General features: G+C 61.8%; 2 protein-coding genes across 2 annotated transcripts; both read left to right on the top strand.

The window, feature by feature from the left end:
• The first annotated feature begins 2,006 nt into the window (after window positions 1-2,006).
• On the top strand, window positions 2,007-6,836 carry LOC127476217 (maestro heat-like repeat-containing protein family member 6). The gene is made up of 13 exons (XM_051798874.1): window positions 2,007-2,366; window positions 2,534-2,682; window positions 2,913-3,060; window positions 3,311-3,498; window positions 3,586-3,723; window positions 3,988-4,102; window positions 4,273-4,410; window positions 4,757-4,930; window positions 5,062-5,217; window positions 5,376-5,477; window positions 5,705-5,807; window positions 6,072-6,128; window positions 6,426-6,836. Exons 1-13 carry the CDS (start codon window positions 2,007-2,009, stop codon window positions 6,629-6,631), a joined length of 2,034 nt encoding a protein of 677 aa, XP_051654834.1. The 3' UTR covers window positions 6,632-6,836.
• Window positions 6,837-8,247: 1,411 nt separating this feature from the next.
• On the top strand, window positions 8,248-14,443 carry LOC127476214 (maestro heat-like repeat-containing protein family member 6). Its single transcript, XM_051798861.1, has 18 exons — window positions 8,248-8,252; window positions 8,304-8,395; window positions 8,998-9,062; window positions 9,135-9,276; window positions 9,517-9,581; window positions 9,696-10,115; window positions 10,283-10,431; window positions 10,662-10,809; window positions 11,060-11,247; window positions 11,335-11,472; window positions 11,738-11,852; window positions 12,023-12,160; window positions 12,507-12,680; window positions 12,812-13,147; window positions 13,454-13,556; window positions 13,820-13,876; window positions 14,174-14,344; window positions 14,439-14,443. Exons 1-18 carry the CDS (start codon window positions 8,248-8,250, stop codon window positions 14,441-14,443), a joined length of 2,511 nt encoding a protein of 836 aa, XP_051654821.1.
• Window positions 14,444-15,300: the final 857 nt, after the last annotated feature.

The following is a 15,300-nucleotide window of genomic DNA, read 5'->3' as shown; positions in this document are numbered from 1 at the left end:
TCCCCTTCACTTTCCCCAATGCCCTGGAGATCAGCTGGGAGTCGTAGCCAGACATGCAGAACCTGGAGCTTTGAACATCAGACTGGGCAGATTTTATTTTGCAGAATGCAAGAAAAAAAGCCCAAAGAACACAAGGAAACTTGACAGGATGTCTGACCAATCTAATCTTCCTGCAAAACTCAGCAACCCAGGGGAGTTTTGTGCTGCAGCTCATCACTTGCCCGAAAAACATCATTCCCCCAAGGAGAAAGTGCTTCTGCCTTCTGACAGCTGCTGAGCACGGCCACCAATTGCTCCAGCTGCTGCTCCCAACAGCCCCCTGCAAGAGCACAGACATCAGTGCCCATTGGCTTTGGCCGCCCTGGGGCAGAGAAGTGCCCCGGGGACACAGCTGTGTGGGGCAGGAGACGGGCACCAGCCCTGCCAGGACTGGGGGCGGTGGCAGGTCTCCTTGGGCGAGGACTGGCCAGAGCTGCTGATTTTGGTGCAGCCCCAGGCAATGGGGTGGGAGCAGCATTGGTGCCCTTGCCCCCACGTTCCTTCTGTGTGTCACAGCCCCGTGTTCGGGAGGGCCACCAGCCGGCACTTCTCCCAAGGAGCCCGTGCCAGCTCGTGTGGAGGCCCCGTGGCCTTCCCGCTGCGGCTGCGTTAGCAGCCGAGGGGGCTCCTTCTGCTGCCGTGGGCAGGCACAGCAGGGGAGGGTTTGCTTAGTTTTTCAGCTGTGACTAAAGTCCGTGTCCAGCTGTCTTGGATGCTTTGCAGAACGGACTCCTTCCCACCTGGGGCAGGTTGGTCGGGCTGGGGGAGCCCCCATGGTACGTGCAGTGTGTCACGGGGCCCTTTGTGACACGGTGGGGTGGCACAGGGCAGGGTGTCACAGGGCCCTTTGTGACACGTGAGGACATAGTACTGGTGGGGAGGTGGCCACGCCTCAGTGCTCCTCGGAGCCGGCGACGGTAGGACGGACGGAGCTGTGCTGTGCGGAGCCCCCACACAGCCAACTCCTTCCTTTCTGACCGGAGCGTTTTGGTGGATTTCCCGTGCTGCGAGCGTCCTCGAGGTCGGACCGCGGGACTTGGGGACACGGAGCTTCTGCGAGGTGTCCCCAATCCCTGCGGCAGCTGCCCTCGAGGCCGCACTTGCTAACCCCTAGCGTTTGCTAGGCTTTTCTTGTCTTTCAGGTGTCCTTGAGTCCATACTGCAGGACTTGCTGACCCATACCGTTTGTTAGGCTTTTCTCTCTTTCAGGTGCCCTCGAGGCCAGACCGCAGGACTGGGGACCCGGAAATTTTCCGGAGTCTCCAATCCCTGCGGTAGGTTGGCCTCGAGGGCAGCCTGCCGGACTTAGTAACCCGGAGATCTTCCGAGGTGTCTTTCTTTTGCAGGTGGCTTCAAGACCAGACTTTGGGATGGCGGGAAGACGCCTGAGCCTGCTCAGGCACTTTCGGAAGAAGAAGAAGGAAGGCCCTGGAGCTACCCCAACCCAGCACCCGGAGAAGATGGAGCAGTTGCATCCCCTGCAGGAGGGTGAGTGGCACAACTGGGCCACAGGGCTGGTGGCTGCAGCCGGCTCTGCCTCATCCCACCCCATCCCCTGTGGACATGGCCAGGGAAAGGGAGGGGGGAAGAGGGCCCAGGACTGTTCCCCCGGCAGCTCCATGCACTGGGCATGCCGGGGTTGGCCCTGCCTGTGGAGTGCAGGGCTGGGCCGTGTTCTCTGGCCTGTCCCACAGCCCCCCAGCTCTGACCATGCTCGCTCTTTGCCAGATCCAGGACAGGACCAGACACGAGACCAGGACCGTGCCCGTGGACGCTTCCGCCGGGCAGCCCAGGTACCTGCAGCCACGGCCTCCTGGGCTGGGCCTGCTGTCCCTGCTCTGCCTGGCACTGCTGTCAGAGCTCTCCATGGCACATCCCTCTCTTCCCTGCTCTCCGTTCTTCTGCAGGCTTTTCTCAAATTCTTGGGCATTCGGCGCAAAAGGACCACAACCAGACCAAGCGAGGTCATGGCACAGCCTGACCCCAGCCGGACTGAGCTCGAGGCGGACCCTGATGTCACCACTGCACTGACTGATGGCACAGGAAACTGTGATACCCTGCCAGTTGTTCACACAACAAAGTCTGACCCTGCTTTGACTGCTGCTACAGCAGACACTGACAGCCCATCCATCGATGGCACTGCAATCTCTGACATCCCACTGACCGAGGAACCCACAAACTCTGGCGCTGCACCACCCGATCTCACTGCGGAGGCCGACCCTGCAATGACCGAGGGCACTGCAGACACTGACCTCGTGCCCAGGGAGAGTGTGAATTATGCTCCCACTCCAGAGATTTTTGAGAATGGTGTCTCCAGTCCAGAGCAAGTAAGCAGCCTGCGCCCAAGGCTCAAGCCACTCCAGGGGCTTGTGGCCCCTCAAGCCAACTCCCCTGGGCCCTCTCAGCCTTTGAGGCCAGCACAGTGTGGTGGGAAGGGAAGCACTTGTCAGGGAAGTTTGGCAAGTTGGCAGCTCTTCCCCCATGCCTCCTCCAGGTGCCAACCTTCGTCAGGAACGTGCACCAGAGACTGACAGCCAGCGTGACTCCAGAAGAGAAGCTGCTGATGGAGTTTCTGAGGGTGACTGATGAACACCCTGCTGATGTTGTGTTCACCCTCCTGCGCTGTGCCCCATCATGTGACAGGTACAGGGCCTCCCTGCCTTCACGGCGCGGGGCTTACCAGCCTTCAGAGCCCATCACCCTGTCCATCCCGTCCCACATGGTCTGCCAGAGGGACGGAGAGTTCCAGGACCATCTGGAGTCTCTCTTTCCCAGCCCTGCCATGTCAGCCCCCATCCTGCTGCCATGGTCCCTCCCTGCTCCTCAAGGCACTTTGGCCAGTGCCCCCCTGACACAGAACTCTGGCCCCACAGAGCTGCTGCAACCCTGTGGAGGACCATCACCTCATCGGGAAGGACAGTGGAGAAGGTGCTGCCAAAGCTGCTCCGTGTGATGGAGAACTGGCCATGGCTGAGCATGTCCACCTCCGACGGGGACGAAACACATGTCTTTGCCCTGGCTGTGAGTTTCTGGAACTGGACTTTACTTGCCCACAGGTCACTTCTCCAGCAGCTCTCCATCCTCCCCGAGCAGAGCATTGCATCTCCCTGCCTCAGGCGCTGGGCTGGAAACCTGGCTTAGGGGCGGGTTCAGGGGCACCAGGCTGGGGGCTGCCCCCGCGTCTTCCCTGGCCTCTCCCTCCCACACCTGGGCTCTTTCACATGGACATCTGGGCACTGACAGCTGTGTCCGGGTGCTTTATCTTCTGCAGGCAACCAGGGTGATTTGGGAGATTCTCCAGGTGCTCCGGGGCCCAGAGCCATTGAAAAAGTATTCCCCCCACCTCCTCGTGGATCTGCTCTTCCAGATTTCCATCAGCCCAGAGCAGACTCCAGAGGAAGTTGACACCTTGTGGAGGGAATGCCAGAAGGAATATGACCTTCCAACAAACTCCAAGAGGTGCTCAGTCCCAGTCCTCCTGACCCTCTCATGCCCTCAGGGCTGCTCAGGGCTCCCAGCATGACCCGGGCTTTGCTCTGCACCCAGGTTTGCAGTGCTGACCATGAAGGCCCTGCTTTGTCACATTGAGTGTGAAGATGTCGTGCTTTCAATGGAACAGAAGCATGGCTGGGACACGCTCCTCAACTCTGACACCCACCACTACGCAGTGGGTCTGCTGGCCAGGTGAGACCCCCTTGTCCCCACTGCCCCTGCCCTTTCTGCCTGTGTACAGGGCACCCCACACAGTGCCCGTGGTCGTGGGCCAGAGGGCCTTGTCACCCAGGGATGGGCAAAGGCTGGGAGAGGCGGGTGCACAGGAGGAGCCGCCTCCCAGAGCGCCCTCGTCCCCTGCTGGGGTGCTGGGGAAAGACCAGGACTGTGTCAGTGAGTCCCGGGAGAGGTTGGCCCACCCGGCTCAGGGTTGATGGTGCCTGTTTCCCCTGGCAGGGAGATGCGCCGTGCCTCGAGCCCCTTGTACTACCCGATTGCCCTCGGCCTGCTGAGGCTGCTCAGCAGGGAGAAGCCCGGCTGGGAGCTTCCTGCCATGGCGTTCCTTGTGGAGGTGAGCCTGATGGCGAGCGCTGCCTTGCTGACCCCCCTCCACCTCTCTGCCCTCTCGCAGCCGCAGCTGCCGGGGACGGTGCCGTGCCCTGTGCTGCTGCCTGGGCCCAGCCTGGTGCGGGTCTGGGCTCCTGCCGGCCGGGCATCCCGTCACTGCTCCGTGCCTTTCAGATCCTGGACTGCCCGGACATAACTGAATGGCGTGACAGCGTCCTGGAGATCCTTTCCAGGCGCCTGTGGAGCGAGCACACAGAGATGCGTCGCCTGGTGCTGAGAGGCCTCGTGGTGCTGAGCAAGGCTCCTGGGATGGTGAGGAGGGGGCAATTGGCTGAAGCTGTGCCGGCAGCATGGGGCTGGGGAGCGCAATCGCTTGGGCTTGGCTGGGCCAAGGGGAGGTTTAGATTGGGGAGTAGGGAAAGGTTCTTCACTCAGAGGGTGCTCTGGCACTGGAACAGGCCCCACTGGGAAGACGGCACAGCCCCAAGGCTGCCAGAGCTCAAGGACAACACTCTCAGGGACACGATGGGATTGTTGGGCATGGTCCTGTGCAGGGCCAGGAGCTGGACTCAGTGATCCTTGTGGGTCACTTCCAACTCGGGATATTCTAGGATTCCATGATTCGTGGCTTCACAGCACACCATTGTGTTCCACACAGGCTGACAGCATGCGGAGCCTGACACCAAGCCTTGTGGAGCTACTGTGGCGTACAGACAGAGAGCTGGTGGGGATGGTCCTCTCTGTATTCATCAAAGTCCAGGACAGAGACATCCCAATCTCCACCCCCACTGCCCTGCGGCTGGCTGAGGTGCTCCAGCCACTCTTTGGCCACGTAAGGCTCTGTGCCCCCCACCCCAGGCGCTGGGTGCTGCCAGGAAACTGTGGCCTGTGGATTTGCAGGCTTGTGCCCCGGTGGGCCTGGAGCAGCCGGTGCTGAGGTCTTTTCCACTTCCTTTCCATCAGGACAACATCCACGTGCAGCTGCTCTCCATTTACCTCTTCCAAAAGGTGATGGAGTTGGGAGTGGATAAGAGTAAACAACTCCTGAAGACACACGTCATCTACAGCCTGCTCCCACTTTTTTTCCACTGGCATGATGAGAACCAGGACGTGGCAGAAGTGAGAACTTGCAGGGTCTGGTGTCCCCGTGGCAGGAGGCTGGGCTGTCTCCTGCCCTGGCACCTCAAAGGCTCCAGTCTCCTCCTGGCCTTGGTCCAGGGACATGAGTCCCATGCCCTGGCCTGCGATGCCATGTCCTGGTCTCTGTTGCTCTGCAGGCGTCTCGGAGAGCGCTGCTTTGTGCAGCGTGGTTGCTGAAGAGGAGGGATCTGGTGAAGCTGCTGAAGACAGAGCAGCCTTGGAGGTTCAGTGAGTGCCTGGTAAGGACGACCCCAAAGCCGCAGTCCCCAGTGCCCAGAGTGCGGGGCCGGCACTGTGCCCCTGCCCACTGCTGCAGCCGCCCATGGGACAGCAGCCTGCGCCCCACCCGCTGCTGCCTTGCCTGGGGCGTGCGGGCAGGGGAGGCCAGTGCTGGGCGCAGGCAGCGCCCGGCCAGGGGGCAGAGCCCCAGCCAACCCTTCCCTCTGTGCCCTGCCGCTCTCTGCAGCTGGAAAAGGACAAGAGAAGAGCAGTCGACTATGTGTGCCAGGCCCTGCCGTACCTGGAGAGCCCCCAGGAGCCCCTGCGAGAGGCGGCCCTCAGGTTCATTGGTGAGCCACAAGGTCCCTCCCGCCCCGCTGCAGCTCGGCCCCAGCCCCGGCTGCTGCAGCGGCAGCAGGATGCGGCCCAGGGATGTGCTGGGGAACCCCGAGTGCCCTGGTGGCTGCCGCCCTGTGCCAGCCCAGCCCTGGGGCGTCCCGAGGCGGGAAGGCCCCGGGCTCAGCCCTGCCAGGGCAGGAGGGTGCGTGGCCGGGCCGGCAGCGCCCCGGGGGGGAGCTGTGCCGCTGGGGCCCTGACAGGGTCTGTGTTCCCAGGGATCGCCGGCAGGTACCTGAAGGGACAGCGGGTAGAGCTGCAGATCGCCATTGACGGTGAGTGAGGGCAGTGGGGCTGCTGAGGGGAGCACAGAGCCCGGGGCAGGGAGCTGCAATCCTGCCCTGGCTGCGCAGGGCTCTGCTCCCTGCAGAGATGAGGAACGGCTTGGGCAGAGCAGAGAGAGATTCCAGGGGCACGGGGGTATTGGTGGCCAGCACCCCCTGGCTGATCCCGTTGGGCCCTGCTCCCTCCTGGCCATGGCAAGAGCTGGGTGGGATGGTCCTGGCAGGAGGGGCTTCTTGGCTCGCCAGAGATCTGCTCTCTGAGCTTGGCTCTGTTCTTTTCTCTTCCAGTTATCGAAGGCATGACTCCCGACAGCGCTGCTGTCAAAAGCCTGGCACTTCAAACCCAGGAAATCCTAAGAGTTGTCCAGAGACCTCAGTCTTCTCCAGGTTCCAGCAGTTTGAAGATCACCTCCAGAATGTCTAGAACAGGGAGGCTCCTCCGTGGGGCAGCTGCCGGAGGTCAGCGGAGAACTGATCCTGGGAACCCTGTCTGATGGGACCACCTGAACCTGCAGGACAGACCCCTCTCTGCAACATGTTCCTTTTACCCCAGCTTAGACTATGAAATTCCTCTCAGCATACACAGAGGCTCAGGAGTTTTTTTTGGTGCTCGGTGTCCACAGGGCATCTGGGAAGAGGGGAAAAAGGGCCCTTGTGCTCCACAACACTTGCCCAAAGGTGCAGTGGGGAAGGGAAAGTGCCCCAAAGGCCCTTGGCCTTGGAGGGTTCTGCTGGAGCCTCAACACTTGGAGCAGAGCAGATGGGCAGAGCATTGAACTGTGGGGCTCCCTGAGAAGCTGGTCCTGGGAGGTGGCCACAGGCCCTGTGCCAGCCGGGAAGCAGCATCTGTGGCCTGCCCGTGTGTTGCTGTCTGGCTTGCTGAGGGCTGGGAGGTGCCTCCTGAGCCAGCTCCCGTGGAGCTCCTTCAGGGCTGCGCCGCTGCCGGGCCGGTTGTGGGGTCTGGGGGAGAGCCTGAGGGGACGGGGCGCTGGGAGGCCCTGAAGGGCTGAGGGGCTGCGGAGGCCCTGCCGGGACAAGGGAGTGGGAAGCAGCGAGGGCAATGCGTGAGGGGGTGGGTGGCAGGAGTGGCAATTTCAGCGCAGGGCTCTGAAAAGCAAACAACAGCCCTTATCCCCAGCAAAGAAAGCCTGGAATCTTTGGATTTCAGGTGCACTTGGTGGACCAGCCTGGGCACTCCATGGGCAGCAAGAGCTTTCTGTCCTGACACCTTTTGTCTGGGAGGAATCTTCATCCCTATGGAATTTTGGGAGTCGGGCTGGCAGTTTGATTGCAAGCGTGGAAAAACCAAACAACAGCCCTTTCCCTCCAAGGTCTCCCCCAGCCCCACCAACATCTGCAAAGATGGCTCAGGTTTTGCTGCTAGAGGATCCTACTTTGGGCATGCTGGAGCCCATTCCCTGCCAGTGCACGGCCCCCACTGCTCTTGCATCAAGTGTTCTGCACTTGTGGCAACACGTGTGCCCTGTGTCCATGTGAGAGCAGCAACTGGCAGAAGATGTCTGCTGCCAGCCCTTGTCTTGGCTGCTCCTGCAGGAGGCCGGCACCTTAGTCAGAGACACGGAACAGGTTTGCATCCCTGAGCTCTCCCTGTCCCCTTCACTTTCCCCAAAGCCCTGGAGATCAGCTGGGAGTCGCAGCCGGACATGCAGAACCTGGAGCTTTGAACATCAGACTGGGTAGCTTTTATTTTGCAGAATGCAAGAAAAAAAGCCCAAAGAACACAAGGAAACTTGACAGGATGTCTGACCAATCTAATCTTCCTGCAAAACTCAGCAACCCAGGGGAGTTTTGTGCTGCAGCTCATCACTTGCCCGAAAAACATCATTCCCCCAAGGAGAAAGTGCTTCTGCCTTCTGACAGCTGCTGAGAAGGGCCACCAATTGCTCCAGCTGCTGCTCCCAACAGCCCCCTGCAAGAGCACAGACATCAGTGCCCGTTGGCTTTGGCTGCCCTGGGACAGAGAAGTGCCCCGGGCACACAGCTGTGTGGGGCAGGAGACGGGCACCAGCCCTGCCAGGACTGGGGGCGGTGGCAGGTCTCCTTGGGCGAGGACTTGCCAGAGCTGCTGATTTTGGTGCAACCCCGGGCAATGGGGTGGGAGCAGCATTGGTGCCCTCGCCCCCACATTCCCTCTGTGTGTCACAGCCCCGTGTTCGGGAGGGCCACCAGCCGGCACTTCTCCCAAGGAGCCCGTGCCAGCTCGTGTGGAGGCCCCGTGGCCTTCCCGCTGCGGCTGCGTCAGCAGCCGAGGGGGCTCCTTCTGCTGCCGTGGGCAGGCACAGCAGGGGAGGGTTTGCTTTGTTTTTCAGCTGTGCCTAAAGTCCGTGTCCAGCTGTCTTGGATGCTTTGCAGAACGGACTCCTTCCCGCCTGGGGCAGGTTGGCCGGGCTGGGGGAGCCCCCATGGTACGTGGCAGTGTGTCACGGGGCCCTTTGTGACACGGTGGGGTGGCACGGGGCAGGGTGTCACAGGGCCCTTTGTGACACGTGAGGACATAGTACTGGTGGGGAGGTGGCCACGCCTCAGTGCTCCTCGGAGCCGGCGACGGTAGGACGGACGGAGCTGTGCTGCGCGGAGCCCCCACACAGCCAACTCCTTCCTTTCTGACCGGAGCGTTTTGGTGGATTTCCCGTGCTGCGAGCGTCCTCGAGGCCGGACCACGGGACTTGGGGACACGGAGCTTCTGCGAGGTGTCCCCAGTCCCTGCGGCAGCTGCCCTCGAGGCCGCACTTGCTAACCCCTAGCGTTTGCTAGGCTTTTCTTGTTTTTCAGGTGTCCTTGAGCCCAGACTGCAGGACTTGCTGACCCATACCGTTTGTTAGGCTTTTCTCTCTTTCAGGTGCCCTCGAGGCCAGACCGCAGGACTGGGGACCTGGAAATTTTCCGGAGTCTCCAATCCCTGCGGTAGGTTGGCCTCGAGGGCAGCCTGCCGGACTTGGTAACCCGGAGATCTTCCGAGGTGTCTTTCTTTTGCAGGTGGCTTCAAGACCAGACTTTGGGATGGCGGGAAGACGCCTGAGCCTGCTCAGGCACTTTCGGAAGAAGAAGAAGGAAGGCCCTGGAGCTGCCCCAACCCAGTACCCGGAGAAGATGGAGCAGTTGCATCCCCTGCAGGAGGGTGAGTGGCACAGCTGGGCCACAGGGCTGGTGGCTGCAGCCGGCTCTGCCTCATCCCACCCCATCCCCTGTGGACATGGCCAGGGAAAGGGAGGGGGGAAGAGGGCCCAGGACTGTTCCCCCGGCAGCTCCATGCACTGGGCATGCCGGGGTTGGCCCTGCCTGTGGAGTGCAGGGCTGGGCCGTGTTCTCTGGCCTGTCCCACAGCCCCCCAGCTCTGACCATGCTCGCTCTTTGCCAGATCCAGGACAGGACCAGACACGAGACCAGGACCGTGCCTGTGGACGCTTCCGCCGGGCAGCCCAGGTACCTGCAGCCACGGCCTCCTGGGCTGGGCCTGCTGTCCCTGCTCAGCCTGGCACTGCTGTCAGAGCTCACCATGGCACATCCCTCTCTTCCCTGCTCTCCGTTCTTCTGCAGGCCTTTCTCAAATTCTTGGGCATTCGGCGCAAAAGGACCACAACCAGACCAAGCGAGGTCATGGCACAGCCTGACCCCAGCCGGACTGAGCTCGAGGCAAACCCCGATGTCACCACTGCACTGACTGATGGCACAGGAAACTGTGATGCCCTGCCAGTTGTTCACACAACAAAGTCTGACCCTGCTTTGACTGCTGCTACAGCAGACACTGACAGCCCATCCATCGATGGCACTGCAATCTCTGACATCCCACTGACCGAGGAACCCACAAACTCTGGCGCTGCACCGCCCGATCTCACTGCGGAGGCCGACACTGCAATGACCGAGGGCACTGCAGACACTGACCTCGTGCCCAGGGAGAGTGTGAATTATGCTCCCACTCCAGAGATTTTTGAGAATGGTGTCTCCAGTCCAGAGCAAGTAAGCAGCCTGCGCCCAAGGCTCAAGCCACTCCAGGGGCTTGTGGCCCCTCAAGCCAACTCCCCTGGGCCCTCTCAGCCTTTGAGGCCAGCACAGTGTGGTGGGAAGGGAAGCACTTGTCAGGGAAGTTTGGCAAGTTGGCAGCTCTTCCCCCATGCCTCCTCCAGGTGCCAACCTTCGTCAGGAACGTGCACCAGAGACTGACAGCCAGCGCCACTCCAGAAGAGAAGCTGCTGATGGAGTTTCTGAGGGTGACTGATGAACACCCTGCTGATGTTGTGTTCACCCTCCTGCGCTGTGCCCCATCATGTGACAGGTACAGGGCCTCCCTGCCTTCACGGCGCGGGGCTCACCAGCCTTTAGAGCCCATCATCCTGTCCATCCCGTCCCACATGGTCTGCCAGAGGGACGGAGAGTTCCAGGACCATCTGGAGCCTCTCTTTCCCAGCCCTGCCATGTCAGCCCCCATCCTGCTGCCATGGTCCCTCCCTGCTCCTCAAGGCACTTTGACCAGTGCCCCCCTGACACAGAACTCTGGCCCTGCAGAGCTGCTGCAACCCTGTGGAGGACCATCACCTCATCGGGAAGGACAGTGGAGAAGGTGCTGCCAAAGCTGCTCCGTGTGATGGAGAACTGGCCATGGCTGAGCATGTCCACCTCCGACGGGGACAAAACAGATGTCTTTGCCCTGGCTGTGAGTTTCTGGAACTGGACTTTACTTGCCCACAGGTCACTTCTCCAGCAGCTCTCCATCCTCCCCGAGCAGAGCATTGCATCTCCCTGCCTCAGGCGCTGGGCTGGAAACCTGGCTTAGGGGCGGGTTCAGGGGCACCAGGCTGGGGGCTGCCCCCGCGTCTTCCCTGGCCTCTCCCTCCCACACCTGGGCTCTTTCACATGGACATCTGGGCACTGACAGCTGTGTCCGGGTGCTTTATCTTTTGCAGGCAACCAGGGTGATTTGGGAGATTCTCCAGGTGCTCCGGGGCCCAGAGCCATTGAAAAAGTATTCCCCCCACCTCCTCGTGGATCTGCTCTTCCAGATTTCCATCAGCCCAGAGCAGACTCCAGAGGAAGTTGACACCTTGTGGAGGGAATGCCAGAAGGAATATGACCTTCCAACAAACTCCAAGAGGTGCTCAGTCCCAGTCCTCCTGACCCTCTCATGCCCTCAGGGCTGCTCAGGGCTCCCAGCATGACCCGGGCTTTGCTCTGCACCCAGGTTTGCAGTGCTGACCATGAAGGCCCTGCTTTGTCACATTGAGTGTGAAGATGTCGTGCTTTCAATGGAACAGAAGCACGGCTGGGACACGCTCCTCAACTCTGACACCCACCACTACGCAGTGGGTCTGCTGGCCAGGTGAGACCCCCTTGTCCCTGCTGCCCCTGTCCTTTCTGCCTGTGCACGGGGCACCCCACACATTGCCCGTGGTCGTGGGCCAGAGGGCCTTGTCACCCAGGGATGGGCAAAGGCTGGGAGAGGCAGGTGCACAGGAGGAGCCGCCTCCCAGAGCACCCTCGTCCCCTGCTGGGGTGCTGGGGAAAGACCAGGACTGTGTCAGTGAGTCCCGGGAGAGGTTGGCCCACCCGGCTCAGGGTTGATGGTGCCTGTTTCCCCCGGGCAGGGAGATGCGCCGTGCCTCGAGCCCCTTGTACTACCCGATTGCCCTCGGCCTGCTGAGGCTGCTCAGCAGGGAGAAGCCCGGCTGGGAGCTTCCTGCCATGGCGTTCCTTGTGGAGGTGAGCCTGATGGCGAGCGCTGCCTTGCTGACCCCCCTCCACCTCTCTGCCCTCTCGCAGCCGCAGCTGCCGGGGACGGTGCCGTGCCCTGTGCTGCTGCCTGGGCCCAGCCTGGTGCGGGTCTGGGCTCCTGCCGGCCGGGCATCCCGTCACTGCTCCGTGCCTTTCAGATCCTGGACTGCCCGGACATAACTGAATGGCGTGACAGCGTCCTGGAGATCCTTTCCAGGCGCCTGTGGAGCGAGCACACAGAGATGCGTCGCGTGGTGCTGAGAGGCCTCGTGGTGCTGAGCAAGGCTCCTGGGATGGTGAGGAGGGGGCAATTGGTTGAAGCTGTGCCGGCAGCCTGGGGCTGGGGAGCGCAATCGCTTGGGCTTGGCTGGGCCAAGGGGAGGTTTAGCTTGGGGAGTAGGGAAAGGTTCTTCACTCAGAGGGTGCTCTGGCACTGGAACAGGCCCCACTGGGAAGAGGGCACAGCCCCAAGGCTGCCAGAGCTCAAGGACAACACTCTCAGGGACACGATGGAATTGTTGGGCATGGTCCTGTGCAGGGCCAGGAGTTGGACTCAATGATCCTTGTGGGTCACTTCCAACTCGGGATATTCTAGGATTCCATGATTCGTGGCTTCACAGCACACCATTGTGTTCCACACAGGCTGACAGCATGCGGAGCCTGACACCAAGCCTTGTGGAGCTACTGTGGAATACAGACAGAGAGCTGGTGGGGATGGTCCTCTCTGTATTCATCAAAGTCCAGGACAGAGACATCCCAATCTCCACCCCCACTGCCCTGCGGCTGGCTGAGGTGCTCCAGCCACTCTTTGGCCACGTAAGGCTCTCTGCCCCCCACCCCAGGCGCTGGGTGCTGCCAGGAAACTGTGGCCTGTGGATTTGCAGGCTTGTGCCCCGGTGGGCCTGGAGCAGCCGGTGCTGAGGTCTTTTCCACTTCCTTTCCATCAGGACAACATCCACGTGCAGCTGCTCTCCATTTACCTCTTCCAAAAGGTGATGGAGTTGGGAGTGGATAAGAGTAAACAACTCCTGAAGACACACGTCATCTACAGCCTGCTCCCACTTTTTTTCCACTGGCATGATGAGAACCAGGACGTGGCAGAAGTGAGAACTTGCAGGGTCTGGTGTCCCCGCGGCAGGAGGCTGGGCTGTCTCCTGCCCTGGCACCTCAAAGGCTCCAGTCTCCTCCTGGCCTTGGTCCAGGGACACGGGTCCCGTGCCCTGGCCTGCGATGCCATGTCCTGGTCTCTGTTGCTCTGCAGGCGTCTCGGAGAGCGCTGCTTCGTGCAGTGTGGCTGCTGAAGAGAAGGGATCTGGTGAAGCTGCTGAAGACAGAGCAGCCTTGGAGGTTCAGTGAGTGCCTGGTAAGGACGACCCAAAGCCGCAGTCCCCGATGCCCAGAGTGTGGGGCCGGCACTGTGCCCCTGCCCACTGCTGCAGCCGCCCGCGGGACAGCAGCCTGCGCCCCACCCGCTGCTGCCTTGCCTGGGGCGTGCGGGCAGGGGAGGCCAGTGCTGGGCACAGGCAGCGCCCGGCCATGGGGCAGAGCCCCAGCCAACCCTTCCCTCTGTGCCCTGCTGCTCTCTCCAGCTGGAAAAGGACAAGAGAAGAGTAGTCGACTATGTGTGCCAGGCCCTGCCATACCTGGAGAGCCCCCAGGAGCCCGTGCGAGAGGCGGCCCTCAGGTTCATTGGTGAGCCACAAGGTCCCTCCCGCCCCGCTGCAGCTCGGCCCCAGCCCCGGCTGCTGCAGCGGCAGCAGGATGGGCCCAGGGATGTGCTGGGGAGCCCCGAGTGCCCTGGTGGCTGCCGCCCTGTGCCAGCCCAGCCCTGGGGCGTCCCGAGGCGGGAAGGCCCCGGGCTCAGCCCTGCCAGGGTAGGAGGGTGCGTGGCCGGGCCGGCAGCGCCCCGGGGGGGAGCTGTGCCGCTGGGGCCCTGACAGGGTCTGTGTTCCCAGGGATCGCCGGCAGGTACCTGAAGGGACAGCAGGTAGAGCTGCAGGTCGCCATTGACGGTGAGTGAGGGCAGTGGGGCTGCTGAGGGGAGCACAGAGCCCGGGGCAGGGAGCTGCAGTCCTGCCCTTGCTGCACAGGGCTCTGCTCCCTGCAGAGATGAGGAACGGCTTGGGCAGAGCAGAGAGAGATTCCAGGGGCACGGGGGTATTGGTGGCCAGAACCTCCTGGGTGATCCCGTTGGGCCCTGCTCCCTCCTGGCCATGGCAAGAGCTGGGTGGGATGGTCCTGGCAGGAGGGGCTTCGTGGCTCCCCAGAGATCTGCTCTCTGAGCTTGGCTCTGTTCTTTTCTCTTCCAGTTATCGAAGGCATGACTCCCGACAGCGCTGCTGTCAAAAGCCTGGCACTTCAAACCCAGGAAATCCTAAGAGTTGTCCAGAGACCTCAGTCTTCTCCAGGTTCCAGCAGTTTGAAGATCACCTCCAGAATGCACAGAACAGGGAGGCTCCTCCATGGGGCAGCTGCCAGAGGTCAGCAGAGAACTGATCCTGGGAACCCTGTCTGATGGGACCACCTGAGCCTGCGGGACAGACCCCTCTCTGCAACATGTTCCTTTTACCCCAGCTTAGACTATGAAATTCCTCTCAGCATACACAGAGGCTCAGGAGTTTTTTTTGGTGCTCGGTGTCCACAGGGCATCTGGGAAGAGGGGAAAAAGGGCCCTTGTGCTCCACAACACTTACCCAAAGGTGCAGTGGGGAAGGGAAAGTGCCCCAAAGGCCCTTGGCCTTGGAGGGTTCTGCTGGAGCCTCAACACTTGGAGCAGAGCAGATGGGCAGAGCATTGAACTGTGGGGCTCCCTGAGAAGCTGGTCCTGGGAGGTGGCCACAGGCCCTGTGCCAGCCGGGAAGCAGCATCTGTGGCCTGCCCGTGTGTTGCTGTCTGGCTTGCTGAGGGCTGGCAGGTGCCTCCTGAGCCAGCTCCCGTGGAGCTCCTTCAGGGCTGCGCCGCTGCCGGGCCGGTTGTGGGGTCTGGGGGAGAGCCTGAGGGGACGGGGCGCTGGGAGGCCCTGAAGGGCTGAGGGGCTGCGGAGGCCCTGCCGGGACAAGGGAGTGGGAAGCAGCGAGGGGAATGCGTGAGGGGGTGGGTGGCAGGAGGCTCCGAGGGGACAGGCTGGGCAGAGGAGGCCCTGAGGGGACAGGCTGTGGGTAGGGCTGAGCAACTGGGGGGCAGAGGCCATAAGCCCCTGCCCACTGCTGCAGCTGCCCATGGGACAGCAGCCTGTGCCCCACCCGCTGCTGCCTTGCCTGGGGCGTGCGGGCTCCTCTGCAGGCTGCTCTGCCCCCGAGCCAGGCTGCCATGGAGCCCTTCTCCCCAGGAAAAAAAGCCTGGAACCTTTGGGTTTCAGGTGCAGGTTTTGGGCCAGCCTGGGCACTCCATGGGCAGCAAGAGCTTTCTGTCCTGGCACCTTTCGTTTGGGAGGAAT

The sequence above is a fragment of the Manacus candei genome, unplaced genomic scaffold, assembly GCF_025592945.1.
Source record: "Manacus candei isolate 608988 ecotype Guabito, Panama unplaced genomic scaffold, ASM2559294v1 h1tg000005l, whole genome shotgun sequence".
Taxonomy (NCBI): domain Eukaryota; kingdom Metazoa; phylum Chordata; class Aves; order Passeriformes; family Pipridae; genus Manacus; species Manacus candei.
This window is presented reverse-complemented; position numbering and strand designations above follow the sequence as displayed.

Excerpts from the sequence above, each read along its gene's own strand:
- LOC127476217 (XM_051798874.1), top strand. The coding sequence starts at position 2,007 with ATGGCACAGCCTGACCCCAGCCGGACTGAGCTCGAGGCGGACCCTGAT. Across the intron at positions 3,724-3,987 it reads GCAGTGGGTCTGCTGGCCAG|GGAGATGCGCCGTGCCTCGA; the intron begins GTGAGACCCCCT and ends TTCCCCTGGCAG. Across the intron at positions 5,808-6,071 it reads GGCGGCCCTCAGGTTCATTG|GGATCGCCGGCAGGTACCTG; the intron begins GTGAGCCACAAG and ends CTGTGTTCCCAG.
- LOC127476214 (XM_051798861.1), top strand. Across the intron at positions 10,116-10,282 it reads GTGTCTCCAGTCCAGAGCAA|GTGCCAACCTTCGTCAGGAA; the intron begins GTAAGCAGCCTG and ends TGCCTCCTCCAG. Across the intron at positions 10,810-11,059 it reads CAGATGTCTTTGCCCTGGCT|GCAACCAGGGTGATTTGGGA; the intron begins GTGAGTTTCTGG and ends TATCTTTTGCAG.